This window comes from Panthera pardus, unplaced genomic scaffold (genome assembly GCF_024362965.1).
Source record: "Panthera pardus isolate Hobbes unplaced genomic scaffold, ASM2436296v1 HiC_scaffold_2, whole genome shotgun sequence".
Taxonomy (NCBI): Eukaryota; Metazoa; Chordata; class Mammalia; order Carnivora; family Felidae; genus Panthera; species Panthera pardus.
In genome coordinates this window covers 120754514-120769944 of record NW_026526765.1, presented here as the reverse complement: position 1 = coordinate 120769944, position 15431 = coordinate 120754514, and the positions used below count along the sequence as shown (strand labels likewise).

Below are 15431 nucleotides of genomic sequence, written 5' to 3'. Positions count from 1 at the left end.
GGGTGAGGAGGTCGGGGGTATGAACACACAAACACATGAGAAACGGCAGTCCTGTGTATATTTAACAATATATATTTATATATATTTTCTAGATCAGTACATTCAGTTTTTAACTTGTTTTTCTTCACAAACAGAAGAACTCTTACAATAGTAGACTTTCTAAAATAAATACTATTAAAATAGAGCTTCAAAATAAATATTCTATACAAAGGAAACCTTCTGTGGTAACTTTTGTTGTGGGGTGAGAAGGGGCTACAGTGAAGAGGGAAAATGAAGTAAGAATGTGGTGGGGTGGGAACCTCGAACAGCTTTTGTTTGTAACACGAAACCAAACTGTGGGGTAGAGAAGAGAAAGCAAGGTAGACACCACACGGGAGTTACCCACAGCGAAAAATGGCAGCGCAAGATTTGTCATCAACTGTCACAGTAAGCGGAGGGCAGGAGAATGCTCACCAAAGGTATGAGCCAAAAGGCCGGTCAAGCTTGTGAGATGCCCTAGTGAATTGTACAGTGCAAAGTTGTGCGGCCCACACTCTATCAGACATCTCCTGGGGCAACGGGTGGAGAATATGGAGCTTTGAGGCGATGGGATCTGGGTGTTCAGTTCCAACCAATACTTTCCATGTCGTGCAACCTTGGGCAAGTCATTATCTAACTGGGCCACACTCAATGTACGTTGGGGACCCACACAGACTCCACAACACTGAAAGGACTAGTTGACATGTCACATGAAGGTCTTCCGTTTCTGTTGTTGAAGGGGCCCGTGCCAACAGCAGGGATTGGTCTTTACCTCCTTCCAACCAAGAACTGTGAGAAGCCTTGGATGCACCCCGCCATCCATCTGGAAGGGTTTTGCTATTGCAGAGCCAGTTCCCCAGGGTTTCTTGGAGTGTTGGACCTTCACAAACCCACCCTCAGGGCAGGAGCAGCCAAGGTCCACTAGGACACGTCTTAGACCCATGCTTGTGGACCCTACCCCCAGTTGGAGGCAGAACCACCACCCACCCAGGCTGAACAGAAGCAGGAACCAACTGGCTCTTTTCCAAAAACGTCAAGACAAGGCACAATCCAGCCAAGCCAGCCGTTGGTGACAGAAACAATCAGCCAGAAGCAGCACCCACCAAAACGTGTTCCTCAGTGGACCTTGACTGGCCCCCAGGAAAGCCAGTTTCATTTTCTTATGCCAAGAAGCTGAGAAAAACATGCCAAAGACTTGCCCTGCAACAGAGCTGGGAGAACCAAAGTTGCTACATGGCTTCCCTTTACCATGGAGCACAGGGGACCCCGGGAGCTTGGCACACATCCATCTAGCAGGTGAAATGCAAACCAAAAGAACAAGCCAAAATGGGGAAGCAAAAAAGTAAAAAGAAACCCAAAACCAGAAAAATCCGTGTTTATAACTATGTACACAAAAAGTCAGGATTCGTCAGGGGTCAGGAGGCTGTTTGCCAGGAAACAGGGTCTGTGTAGATAGAGGGTCGTGGGGTAGGTGTGTAGTTTGTGTGTGTGTGTATACACAGCTTATGTAAATTAATTCTCCACAGAATGGGTGTGTAGAACACCAAGATCACCAAAGTGCAACTTGCCATTGGGTCAAGTTCCCCATGGAGACATTTTGAGAGAGGGACCCTGGGAAAAGTTCTGAGGCCTCGCCAACAAGAGTGGACGCGTGCCCTTCCATTGTGGGGGTAACCTCTGCACACCTATTCTGAGGAAAACATCTCCAGTCCCTTCGGTACACATCTGATACATTCAGTTAGTAGAAGTGGTTGGTTGAATGTGTTTTTCCTACCATTCCCTCCTATTTGTGCAAGAACATCCATACATCCATCACGACTGTGGCAAGGGTAGCTACACGAATCAGCCTTAGAAAACGCAGATGCGATATTTCCTATTTTACAAGCTAGCAAACGTTATATAAATAAAGCCTAAAATGATAAGACCCTCCCCTCCTTTCCTCCAATCAATAAATACCTACAGTTACGAGGAACTTATTCTAAATCATAAGATGTTACTACTAGTCTTCAAGAAGGAAAAAAAAAAAAAGTCCTAGAGAAGCAGTGGGTGCATGCCAATCACAGCTACCTGCCTCCTTGCCTCCATCCTGGAGGTGGTTCTGTTCCTACAGAACAAACTGGAAACGCTGTGCACGCTCTGCCTAACATGCTTCCAGTTTCACCTGGGGTAGCTTTTCCCACCCAGGCCACTTCCTCTCATGGGGGTGGGAGGACACACAAAATACCACACGAAGCAAAGACCCCCCACACAACAACTGGGGAGGAAGGACCAGACACAATATAGCTTTTGCATGCAACAAGTACCTACCCGCTGGACGTGCTGCGCTGAGTCCTTTAGCACCTTGAGAGAGAGAGAGTTGCTACGTCTTTGGGGGCTGTTGGGAGGGGGTGTTGTGGCCATGCACAGAAGCAGGGCTCAATCCCCCAAGAAGCCCCTGGAGAATCCCCACCCCCCCTTGCTTTCTTATTCCCCCGCCAGGGCTTCCTAGCACTAAAATAGACTCTTTTTTTGTCATCTGTCTATTTACATTAAAGATACAGACACATCACTGTACACAAAAGGCTATGACAGCAAGCAGCAGAATCAGAAGAGAAGGAACCCACACCCAGCTCGGCCCTACTGTTGCTCTGCCAATGGGAGGTGCTGTCTCTCTTCTTTGCTGTGAAAATCCTCTTCTTGGTGGGAAGGGGGATTGTGTTCCTTGAGGTTGCTCGCCCCCCAGATTTTGAAATCAGCCCTTCCTGGGGGTGGCCCAAAAGGAAGCCAAGTGTTTTATTATTATTTCTCTTTAAAACACCGTTATAGCATCTGGTTTAATTGTTCTATAAAAACATAACGACTGGATCCAGAGACCACAGTCTCAGACTCATTGGCAAAATGATATTTGGTCTCGCATGTGCCGCCCCGGCCTTCTCTACCCGTGAAATTTCTGGAAAGGATCTAGGTAGAGAGAACACGGGACGCATAGTGGCAGGTGAGTCTGTGACTCGGTAAGAACCGAAGGACGGTGTTACGAGCTGAACACCCCCAAGAGTTAGTGATGAAGCTGGAGGGGAGGAATGCACTGTGCAGTGGCTCCTAAGTCCATCTGTGGCTCCAGGGAGGCAGAGCGAGGAATGAGGCCTGGACTCCCTGGCTCTCAGGGGCTCCCAAGTATATACAACAGGGATCACCAGGGTCTTCTCCGCCTTCCCCAAGGCGTTGGGACAAACTGGGGTGGAGGGTGGGGGAGGAGAAGTATGAAAGTCAGGGCTCCAGGGGTCTTCTTCAAAGGTCCCCTGGTCACTCAGTAAATGATTCCTCCCAGGCAGCCAAAGAGAATGGAAGAGTAGGGGGAGAGGGGGAAGGAGGAGGAACTGGGAAGGCATTCAAGCAGCCGCAACTTCCGGATATGTGTCCACATCTGTGTTCCGTCTTCTGAAAAAGAACACCCCCCCTCCCCCCTGCCCCGCAGCCACACCACGCCCCTGCCACTGTCTGCCACAAAGTTCCGGGACCCTGAAAAACACCCAAAGTGCTTCTTCATCCTTTTGGGGAAGAGAGGGGGGGTGGTGGTGGTCTTCATTTCTTCAGAAGCTGAGGATGGGGAGTGGGGCAGACCAGCAAGGTCAGCCTCAGGACACTAAAACCTCTGGCCTCGCTGTGGTCTTCTCAGGTGTCAGAAGGAAACCGAGTTCCAGGGGTAGCAGCACGGGGGCTTCGACCCAAAGTGTCAGAAAGACTTGTCCGGTCTGCTGGCCTTGGCGTCGCCGGCGGCTGCCTTGCAGATGACGCTGTTCGTGTGCTTGCAGCGACAACCAGGGCGGCGCAGGCGGTCGTAGCCGCGCTGGGCCAGCTTCACGCAGCCGGTGGCGGGCAGGTAGCAGAGTAGGCACGGCAGCACCAGGGAGAGGGCGCCCATGAAGGACCAGCGGGCGCAGCAGTTTGAGCGGGAGCAGGAGCAGGGGTGGTCAGCGCAGGAGCCCTCGTCGTCCTCGTTGGTACAGTGGTAGAAGATGCCTTGCACCAGGCACATGCAGGTGCCGTAGTTGACCAGGGTCTGGGCTGAGCACAGGCACTCCTGGTTGCAGACCCAGCAGGAGGGCAGTGTCCGGGGTGATGCACACTCCTTGCACTTACACTTCCCACAGGCCTCGCACAGCAAGAAGTGCTTGTCCAGCTCCGGTGGGACTGCTGGGCCCTTGAGGTCCAGTGGCTTGCAGTGGATGGCCTTGGGCTGGATGCGCACAGCCCTGGGGGAGGCCTGGTCGGCCACGGGCGGTGGTGCCATGTGGTCTAAGAGACGCTGGTCAGAGGACGTGCTGCTGCTGCTGCTCACAGAGCTGGGGCGCCCGCTGAAGGAGATCCAGTGGTGGGTGACGTCCTGGTCACAGCGGGCCGGCGTCGGGGCCAGCTCTGGGGCCCCGCCCCGGGTCCGCTTCGGGCCAATGGGGGGCACCAGGCCGGGGTTGTCTATGTAGTCATTCTCCACATGGCTGGTCTTCATCTGGTCGATGGGGAGGATGGTGAGTGGGTGTTGGAGGCGGCCGTGGGGCATGCGGTTGTCAAGTAGGGGCTGGACCATGACTGAGCTGGGAGTCAAGGGGACGCTCTGTGGGATCGGGGGCTCCATGGGGCTGGAGAGGTCCTGGACTGTGCTGAGGAACAGGCTTCTAGGGGCCCTAGGTGGGAGGTGGGGAAAAGGAAGAGAGAGCGGATTCCAGGCATCAGTACTTGGCCTGTTAACACCCACACCCCCCATCAGGTCCTTGGGAGTCCAAATGAAATGGGAACCCGATTCCCTCAGGACTCTCCAGCATCCAGGCTTAGATGATTAATAATAACAATTAATAGTAAGTGGTAAAAATAACACTTATTCAGCACTTAATGTGAGCCAGGCAGTCTCCTAAGCACCATATATATTATGTCATTGACTCTTCACAGTCCTGGACTCTTCACCCTAAAATGTGACTACTATTATTATGCCTTTTCTAGTTACAGAAAACTAATGTTCAAAGTAACTTGTCCAAAGGCACGCAAAACTATGAACAGAACTCGGCAGGAGTTCAAACCTAGCCCATCCGATCTCATTCCTGGAACTGTGAAATACGCTCCATTTTTTAGCGAGTCCAGTGGTTATACACACAGGCTCTGGAATCAGATTCAAGTTTGAATTCTCACCCCTGCCTAGCAGCGATGCTAGAAGTAAGGTTCTGTAACCTCTGTATCCTTACTTTTGTCATCTGTGAAATGGGTTCTTGTGAGAAGTAAATGAGAAAATGCATATCCAGTGCCTAGCATCTTGCCTGGCAGTAATCTGTCACTACCCCAGAGAGCAACAGTGTAGATTTCCTGAACACCAAAAGGACTTTGTGCCAAGCATCGTGCTGAGGATGTAATGACCAAGACAGATAGCCCCTGTGTGCTCCCATCGTGTATCAGCTGGGTAAACAAAACCCTTTATTCCAGATAGTCACAGAAGGAAAGGCTGCATATGATGCCTACACATCCAAGATATTAACTTATTACCAGCACTTCGAAGAGCAGCAACCTCCAGTGGCTAATAACCCCCGGCTAGGTGCACTTCTGACAACTTGGATGGGAAATCCTCTCGAGGGGCACTCACATCACCCATTTCCAAGTGCTGAGCCGAACATTCAGCCTAAATGCTATTTACTAGAATAGCTAAGCCAACTCTGGATCAGTTTCTAATTTCACCGAGAGAGTGCAATTTTAAGTTGGAATCTGGCCAGAGATTCAACTGCAGTGCCTGACACGGAACCCCAGGAAGTCACTTAAATCAAAGAGCGGAAACGGCTTGGTTCAAATTTAGAAAGTGCACATTGTTTTCTATTAGAAGTGCCATTTCCTCGCCTGCTGACCTTTACATTCGGAATTCGGCTGGAGATCAATTTAAAGAAATAGCAGCAGAAGGCCAAGACCTCTGCCCAAGGGGACCTGGTTTGGAATCCAAGAGAATTAGACTCTGGGAAGAGTCCACCAGGGGGTGGGGGTGTGAGACAGGACACGGTGTTGGGTAGAAGGGAAAGATAATGGTCTTTAAAAAAGGAACAGACCTTTGGATTAACGTGTTACAGGGTATGGTTTAGTAAATGCTTGTTCGCGATGCTAATAATGTTGTTTAGGAGAGCCGACCCTGCACTTCTGCTGTTAAGTTCATCTGGCCTCAAAGGGGATGCCTGAGAAGGCAGGTGGTGGATAGGTTTCCACTGCCACTTACCCCCCACCCCCACCCCCCCTTCCAAACTGGGTACACGGTGGGCCCATCCCAATAGTCCAGTCACACCTTGCCTCAGGTGACTCATCCACATTTACCCATGTCTACAGTGAAGGGGAAAAGGCATTCAGGGCAACTCAATATTATGGTTCCCTACTTGGAAACAGTTCAAACAGTATCAGAAATGGTTAAATTGTTGGCAGAGGGCTTTCATAGATGCTTTCTAACCTGTCTAAAAGAAAGAGCTAGCTCTAGATGCAAAGTTCACGAAGTAGATAAAAGGGAACTTATCCACAGGGTTCTCATCTGTATGTCCTCTACACTGTAAATGCAGAAAAGCATGAAGTCTTTTCTATAAGGTTCAGTGTTCAGTCAACGGATATTTCCCATTTGCACAGGGCCATGTACTATTGGCTTTGCTCCCGTGGCCCTACCTACTTAAAAGATGCTGGGATTTCTGTGTTTTTCTCATGTTGGAGAAAGTCTGCCTAATGGCAACACCTGCCTCCTATCTCCACATTCCCTTCAGATGTAGGGGGAGTGAGCATCTTCTTCAAATGGGAGACTTTCCTGTGGCAGAATTAGCCTTAAGTGTCTGGCGGGTCTGCCACCAAGAATGGTCATTTCCCAAGGCAGCCTCCTGTGGGGAGCCCTGTGGTCAAGGCTGGATCGGGGGTGGGGATGTCAAATAAGCATCTCTGGCACAGTTTTTCCAAGGATCAGGCCAACCACCCAGCAGAGTCCACTTATTCTTTGCAGGGGTTCCATAGCCTTGCTTCTAGAAATGGGTTTGGGGTTGACAGAAGAGGGTTAGGAGACCCTGGGTCCACACCATAGGGACTTTGCCTGGAGGAAAAGGTGTGACTGAGCATAAGAATGGAAAATGTTGATGGAGGCACAGGAGAAGGATCTCTGGTGCCAGCCAAGAGGTGCTGCAGCCAGAACCCCTTATGACAAAGCACAATTTCCCTTGTTCCAGAAGCTCAGATCATGAATACCCAGGGTCCTGCCAACAAAACTGTCAGTGGCAGTTTGAAGGCTGTGTTGTCCCATGTAGTTGGGCTTTTTGTCTCTTAGGTCTGGGGGCTGGGACTTGCCATGCTGTTGGAAAAAGTAAGGGAAAAGAAGATTATCCACTCCTCTTTCTCCAGTTCTATTCCTGGGGCTCTTAAAAACAGCCACATTTTTCTGTGGATAAAGCAAAAGGCATGGGCAATGCTCAGGGATTTTGATAGGCCCTGGAATCAGAAGGCAGATTAATGGAAAAGTCCCACCAGGATGCCAGGGTGGGCGCAACACCTGCAGGCAATGGGGATATTGGCATTCGCGGGCTCCCATCACCCTCCAGAGGTAGCTGTCAACATCTGGGCCTGTAGTTGGGGCCAGACATGGGGTTGGGAGCTCAGTCCACGATGACTCAGCTCTCTTGGGACATGCTGCATCCAAGATGGCTCCAGCAGGCATACTCCAAAATGCATCTTCCCTATCACAACTCTGATGTCCGATTCCTTCCGGACACCAGCTCAGCAAAAAAACAGTGGCTGGCTCAGAGTTGTACTGCTCAAAAACCTCCTCAGGCCTCACTGCCTCCTCACCTCCCCATTAGCAGGGACTTCCACAGGAGGGTTGAATTCATTTGGCTGACAAAGAAAAACTACTTCCCGGGCAGCCTGTTTGATAACCCCTCAGCATAGCTAAATGAAGTCTCAAAAAAAAAAAAAACCAACCAAAAAACCCAACCCTCAGTTGGTTTAGAAGATCAAGCTCTACTCACTGGGACACACCCATCCTCCAGTCTAAGCAATGCTGACGGAACTTAAGTGCAGTTTAATATGTACTCTCTGCTTCCCCTGCAAGGAAGGAAGAGATTTATAATATAAATAGGAGAGAGGAGGCTTTGCCTCATTTAGGCTCTTTGGAAGACTGATGGCCAATTTGGAAGACTGTGGACAGAGAAACAAAGCCAGCACTCCACTTAGGCAGAGAAGCACCTCTATCAAGTTTTAGGTGGCATTATTATGGATTAGCATGAGGAAACTTTTACCTCCACTCACAACTTCTCATAATAAATAATAATAATTGTGGAAAGAGCAGATATTTATGAACATACCTTCATGTCAGGCTCTCTGCGCTAAGCCCTCAGTGATTTTCTCATTTAATCCTCACACCATCACCTTGGAGGATAACACCCATTTCGCAAGGAAGAAATGAAGAATAACGCTGGTAGGTGATGAGGGCAAGATTCGAACCCACACAGGGAGAGGCTCCAGAGCCTGCAATGTCAGCCCCACAGCCCTGACCAACAGTCAGGGCTAGGTATTCATGTGAAGACAGGAAAGCACCAGTCACTTTCACAGCTGTGAATTCTACTAGTCCGTCTCCCCCTTCCCCCTGCCCAGTCTGGCCACTAGCCCTTCGGGAGCCTCATCAGGCCATCCGCGGGCTCTTAACCAAGCCAGCAGGGAAATGAAGCCAGACAGGGGTTACATCAGATGAGCCCCTAGTTCAGGGAATTGTCACTGTTCAGAGTGGAGGCTGGGGGTTTGAAATCTGTCATTACAGGAAGGCTCAGGGCTCAAGTTACCTTCGTTTCCACTTCAGTTTTCTTTGCCGTCTCATACACCGCTACTTTACTAAGTGTGTTCATTTTTATTTTTCGTAGAGTCAGATGGGTCTCACCACAAAGTCCCTAAAAGGAAGCCCTGGAATGGGAGGGAATCCCCTCTCCTTCCTCGTACACAGTTGAACTTAAATTAAGGGTCTCTAGGGCACTTTCTCGGATGGGGCTTATTGGTCCAGGTCTGTGCGGAAGGGAAGAAATAAGAGGAAGCCAGAAGAGAGTCCTAGAATACTGAATCAGCAGGATATGGAAAAGCCCAGAGCACAAGGTCCTGTCTTTGCCACTTGGTGGTCTGTGGCGTTTGTACCTGTGGGAGGGGCTGAGCGTCAGGATGCAGACCTTGCAAAGCAGGCTGGCTGAAAAGAATTAAGTGGCGTTTTAAATGCCCACGCCACCCATCCACCCTTCCCCTTGACTTACCCTGGGAAGAGGAGTTGGGAAATACTTGGAAAACCTGACAGTTGTGCTTTGAAAACTATAGGTCAGCAAATGACAGACTGGCAAGAGGCTCTGAATGAATGGGCAATTTCTGCACCATTCAGTCTCGGTAGGTTCTCCCAGCGAAGGCTATTTAACCCTTTATCAGTTCAGAAGAAAAGGTCTCTAGGCTGCAGGGAGCCCGCCCACCACTACCACTTAGTTCTTTGTGACAACATCCCAGTTTAGTTAATTAAACTCCAATCAAATAATGACTTACTGCTTCAAAAAGACTTTAAAAGGTGTTTTTGGGGGGGGGGGGGGTGGTGGTGTGTGTGGTATAAGGAAAGCCAGGGACCTGCCTTCCCTGTACCCCACTGAGGAAGACAGTCTCTGCATCTCTGAGAACTGCCCCTGTGGGAAAACAAAGCACTTCCGCAGTTGGATTTGTCCGAGAACCTTGCTGCTCTCCCATCCGTCTCGGGCACCGGGCACCAGCACTAAGGAGCTCACCTCTAGCCATAAACCGTTAGAGATCACAAGAGAAAACAGCTGCTTTTCATCCCTTTGTCTCAGCACCAGCTAGCAGTTCCCAACCCTCTTCTCTTTCTTGTCCACAACGAGTCAGCTAGCACCAAAGGCCAGCACAGGGATGAGCTGGAAAGTGTCCTGCTATACTAGGCTCTGGGCTGTCCTAGGTGGCTTCAAATGTTGGTTTCACTGTATATTAATATTAACCCCATAATCCTTGTCTGCTCATATTTCTTTAAAGAGGTAATAGAAGGCAAGAGTGAGGAAAGAATGGGGCTAGAAGCAGCTTGTTAGCCATCGGCACAGTTTGGGAACTCCTGGCCCACGTCGAAGTTTGGAGGGGACCAGAAACCTAGACCCCAAGGGAAGGCCCCCTTCTCACGGGCACCAAGATCATTTGTCTTGCCATCCTCCACCATCGATTTCTAATAATAGACTCTAAAACTAGGCTTTAGCTTACTCCTGGGATGGGGCAGGAGATGACTATCCCCTTCTCCCATCCAGAAAAAGAAAGACTACCGGACAAGGGAAACCACTCTTCTGCAAATGGCCACCTGCCCCAGAAGGGCCCCTTCCCTCCTCCACTAGATCCAGCACATCTGTGCTCCTCCCCCAGTGCCCTTGCTTCCTCCACGGACTGTCCTTGGAAAGAACAATCATGATCACAGCTGAATGGTGGAGCCTCTTAAACACAGCCACATGTCCCGGATACATCCCCAGCCTTGTCAGCTGTCCGGATCTACAGGGTGGCCCCAGACCCTTGAGAGCCAAGAATACCCCACCTCTTACATCATGCAACACCCCACACCTCCTGTGTAGGATGTGGCTCCCTTACAACCAGCTCCTCATCCTAGGTGCCCAGTAGTGATAAGCAGCGCAGCCCAGCCCCCTGGGGAAGTTTCTTCTCCCCCCACTCTGCAGATGGAGAGACCAAGGCCCAAGGTAGCAGGTTTTCTAGCCAGTCATCTGCTCCCACCTGGCTGCTAGCTTAGTCTGGAAGGACTAATACACTTCTGTATGTTGCTTTTCATCACCTCTTCCTCTGGCTCTTTTGAAAGAGCAAAATTGCCCAGTAGGGCACTGCTTTCCCTTCTATCAGGGAGATCCAGGTTGGCCAGGAGATGGAAGCTTTTCACTCTTGCCCTCCCTCCACCCCCCACCCCCCCACTTAAGAACACTTTGTCTATATCCCATCTCCAACATTTTCAACTATATCCCTAAATTCAGAGGTTTGTGCAAGAATCCTCTCAGTGTTCCTCACAAAGGAACTTCCAAATCGTTAGCGGTGAGATGACAGGCACCCTGGATTCAGAACCACATTAAATGCCTTAACTCTCTAAGAGCACAACTTCTCTAATAAAAGAAAGGGGGCTCCTTCTCAAGTTTCCTTGTTCCAAATAAGGAGTCCTACCCAAAAGGATGTCCTGAGGAAAGAAAAATGCCTCAGGGGGCCCTACACTGGGGAGTAGAGGTCGCACCAAGGGACTTAGCATCAGAATTGGAAGAAAGTCCCTACGTGTTCTCCCAAAGTATTAAGCAGAGTAAAACACCTCAGGGGCCACTTCTTGAGGCGTTAATGGATGTCTTTTCCTCCCTTTATTTTTAAATCACTCACTTTTAAATTTTGCTTTGAATGCCTGCCTTCATTTGTTATTCAAGTCAGCCAAACCTCTGGGCAGAGGCTACCCGAGTGGGGGATGGGGATGGGTAGGTAAAGAATATGAACTGGACAGAGGGTGAAATTCCAAAGAGCCCCATCTCGCCATCTATTCTGGAAGCATTAAAACAAAAAGGACATCTGTGAGCTCCAAATGATCCCCGTCCCCCAGTTTCTGTCCTGCTTTAGCTAGGAATCGTTCTTGTCTATGTTCTGTCTCCTCCCACCAAGCCCAACCAAAACTTTAGGAAGTGTTGCCATTTCAAAATGATGGCAATCTGGAAAAGGTCAGGGGAACCAGAAGATTTCCACTTTACAAAAAGGGGAAGGACTCCTGGGTTCAGAATCTAAAAAAGAATAACTAAGAGATGTCTATGAAAAGTCTTCCTCACTTTAACTGACAAACATTTGTCCATCAAGGAGATTTCAGAAATCTGCCATCAAAATGCCCCCTCCCTACCAGGTACTGGGCAAATGCATCTCAGTTGGTCAGTGTGTGCACTGCTCACATTAATGGATTTGCCTGAAGCCTGCTGGCAAGGGAGGTTGCTCCCAAGGGCTGGCAAAGGGAGGAAACTCCATTTCACACTGGACAGGTCTACATCTTTCCCACCCTTCTGCTGAGACTGAGAGCTAAAGGGGTCAACTGCAGCCCTCCCTTTCCTAGTCCACCCCACACCCACAAACTAAAGTAAAAACTGAAAATTCCAGATGTTTATGCTCCATTCGTGTGAAGATCCAGAGAACTCTAAACATTGTGAAATCACCAGTGCAGTATTGGGTAGGGCGTCAGGCCAGACTGAGCTTTATTAAGAGATTGATAACGCCATATTTCCTCAATACTCTAGGCCTTCATCTTCCAGCTTTGTATCCCCCAGAGGCTCGTCAGAAAGACTGGAGAGCCTTGGTCAGCTCCCACCCCTCTCCAACTGGAGACAATCACACCACTGATTTGGAGGCATTCGGAAGGTGGGGGTTCCCACTGGATCTGGGTACCCCACTGAACCCACACTTTTCCTTTCAGCACTAACCATGTTTGGAGGGATCCTCGGAACCTCAGTGTGCCAGAGCACAGCCTCCTGCCCTCACCCAGACTTGGCAATATGGATGCCCATCCATAGCTGCTAAATGAGGCAGCCAGCAGCTCTCCCCTCTCCTCACCATCCAGCCCCTCCAGCCCAGTTTCCTTCAACGCCCAAGGCTCAGCCTTCAAGCTGTGCAACCATTTTCGCTTCTCTTGCCTTCTCTGCCCACAACCCCCAGCCCCAATCAAAGAGAATTGGGAAATCGCCTTCTTGCACAAGAGTAGCTACTGTCTAAATGCCTTTTGATCGTCTGCATGGAGGGGGAACTGGGCACAGCTCTGGCCCCAGTGATGAAGCCAAGCTTCAGCAACCCTACTGCCCAAACCCGCCTTTGCCCCCCCCCCCCGCCCCCTTCTGTGCCCCTGTGGCCTTGGAGATTCGGAATTTTCAGAACGTACCGTCTGTATCTTCCTCTCTTCTCGGTGATGTCAAGCCTGGTACCACCAAGAAGGAAGGAGGGAAAGCGGGAGCCTTATCTCTCCTACGCACGCAACCTCTTCCTCCAGCTCCCACACGCCCGGCGTTATGTAAACGCACCTTCAGCCCCCACCACAGCCCCAGCGCGGCCCGGCCCCAGGGCCTGGCACAGCTCGGTGCCCCGAGAAGGGAGGCACGAGGAGGCCGAGGTGCCTCTGGCCCTGCAGAGGCCGGGAAACGGAAAGGCAACTGCAAGGCAGTTGCACAGCATAAAATACAGCAGCAGAGCAAAGGTCAGACGGCGAGGAACCGCCTCGCCAAAGAGAGGGAGCAGAAATGCCCAGTCCCGGGCCAACCCCGTGCTGACCATCGGAGGGGGAGGCAGAAGGGTAGAAAACCCAGTCCGTCACGGCTCCGACGGGAGAAGAAAAACCTACGTCGAGCACAGGCCGCTGCAGTGGGCTGGGAAGATCTGGGCAGAGCTGGCACCGTGGGCACGGAGCCCGGGGTGGGCAAGCCGCCCAGGGCAAGAGCGCCCGCCGGACCCAAGAGGTGGCTCCTGACCGAGCCCAGAGCCTCCTGTTCCAGCGCTCGAGGCGGGTGGTGGCAGGAGGAGGGAAGAAACCAGGCCAGAGGCAAACTCCCGGGACACGCACGGGGCTTCCTGAATCGCAGAGTGGAGAAGCCGGGCTTGGCAATGCCCCGGGGTCGGAAACTCCGGTGCCAGGCTGTGAACACCCCCGGCGCCGTGCCGGCCCAGCCGAGGGCGTCAGGGAGCTGCGGCACACCGCAGTGGCTCAAGGAGGCGCAGGGAGAGGAAAGGAACACTGAGGCGCGCCTAGAAATAGCGCACCATTTGCCCCAGCCGAAGGGGAGGTCGCGTCGCGGCTCAGAGGGGGGCAGTTTCGGATCCCGAAACTGGCCAGGGACTTACTTTGAGGAGCCGCAGAGCCATAAGCATTGCTCCACGCCTGTATAAATCTCCGAACCCGGGCGGGTCAGACGCTGCTGTCCTCGCAGACGTCGGCGGGAGAAACCGATAGGGCTCCTTGCGCTCCGCAGCGCCAGCTCCGCGCTGTCAGCTCCTCTCGCTGCCTCCGCGGCGGTGTTGCAACCACTGCCTGGGAAAATGGCTTTTTTATGAATGGGAGGGAAGGGAGCTCCAGTGCGCACGCGCCCCGTTCGCGATTCTATGAATGGGTGGGCACAAGAGACCCCGCGCGCGCATGCGCCGCGCTCCTTTTTTTATGAATGGGGGGCCGGAAAAGGACTTAACCCCTGATTGCTGGGGCTGACTCTAGCTCCTCTGAGGCCGTCGTTCTTTTACAAAAAGGGGTGGAGGTTGTTGTTGCCTTTTTTTTTTTTTTTTTTTTTTTTTTTTTTTTAATGAATGGAGGGCGGCGGCGACTGCTGCAGCTGGCTCAGCTGCGCGGGCTGTACCCCCTCCCAGCCTGCGAGAGGAGGTAAAGGCCACCTTCACGCCACTGCGGGCCTGGGCAGGAACCGTCAGTGTCGTTGGGGGGCGGGGGGCACTGAGGCCTCTGAATCCTGGGCGGAGAGCCGGGTGGGGAGGACACACCTAGATCTTGGGATCTCGAACTGCCGCAGGCTGTCGCGGGGCGTGGTGGGGGGGGGGTGTTGGCGGGAGACGGGAAGACCCCTGCTGTGGCCCTTTCTCTAACCTAGGGGCGTCGGGTGGGGGGAGGGGTCTTGAAACTACGCTTACCAAAAATTAAAATGTCAAATGTCCGTAGCACTGAAGGGCATAGTGGGGGTTGCTTGAGTGCATCTGGTTCCATTACTAAGTCTGAGTCTCCCTTGAGTGAGTGCAGACCATCCCACCCCCCACCCCACCATTTCTTGGGCGTGGACAGCGACAAGACAGAGACCTCTTCCTTTTCCAGTACCCTCCCCCGACCGACGCTGGCTACTCAACTAGAGGAGACCAGGCTCTCGCCTTGCAGTGCACGCCCTCCATGCCCCAGTGTATTGTCCGCAGTGCCCTGGCGCCTGCCCGCCCTTGGCTGCCCTCACTAGCTGCTTCACTCTCCACCCCCGTGCCTTTTCCAACCCTGAGGAGCCTATGTCCACCGAAGGCTATGGCCCCTTCCTCCAGTAGGAGCCTTTTCTCCATCATCCCCATCAGCGCCCTTCCGGGGAAACGGGAACAGCCGAGAATTGGCCAGGTGGATGGGTGGAGTCGGCAGAGCCGAGGATGCTGCCGGAGTAGCCATGGGATTAAATAACAACAGGGTTCTTGAGCCGCAGAGGAAATGGAAATGGCCGGGGGTCCTTTCTTTGCAGTTAACGATGCTGATGGGGTTATCCCATCAGTCTAGGCCGTTGAAAAGAAAAGCCCCAGCCTTTAGGCCTGACTCTGTGAAGGCGAGGAGCCCTCACAACAGCCTCAGGCCCAGCTCCACCCAGGAAAGGAGGATGCTGTAGCCTGGGGGGCACGGAGGGGGAAGT

At 51.9% G+C, this 15431-nt stretch overlaps 1 protein-coding gene across 2 annotated transcripts; it reads right to left on the bottom strand.

Moving 5' to 3' along the window:
* Window positions 1-56: 56 nt before the first annotated feature.
* SPRY4 (sprouty RTK signaling antagonist 4) lies at window positions 57-14100 on the bottom strand. Of its 2 annotated transcripts, none has more exons than XM_019424550.2 (2): window positions 13897-14100; window positions 57-4679 (listed from the first exon to the last, which is right to left on the bottom strand). In XM_019424550.2, exon 2 carries the CDS (start codon window positions 4628-4630, stop codon window positions 3731-3733), a length of 900 nt encoding a protein of 299 aa, XP_019280095.1. In that variant the 5' UTR covers window positions 4631-4679; window positions 13897-14100; the 3' UTR covers window positions 57-3730. The 2 variants fall into 2 exon arrangements, with proteins under 2 accessions (XP_019280095.1, XP_019280096.1); XM_019424551.2 differs by lacking the exon at window positions 13897-14100 and adding an exon at window positions 12944-13826.
* Window positions 14101-15431: the final 1331 nt, after the last annotated feature.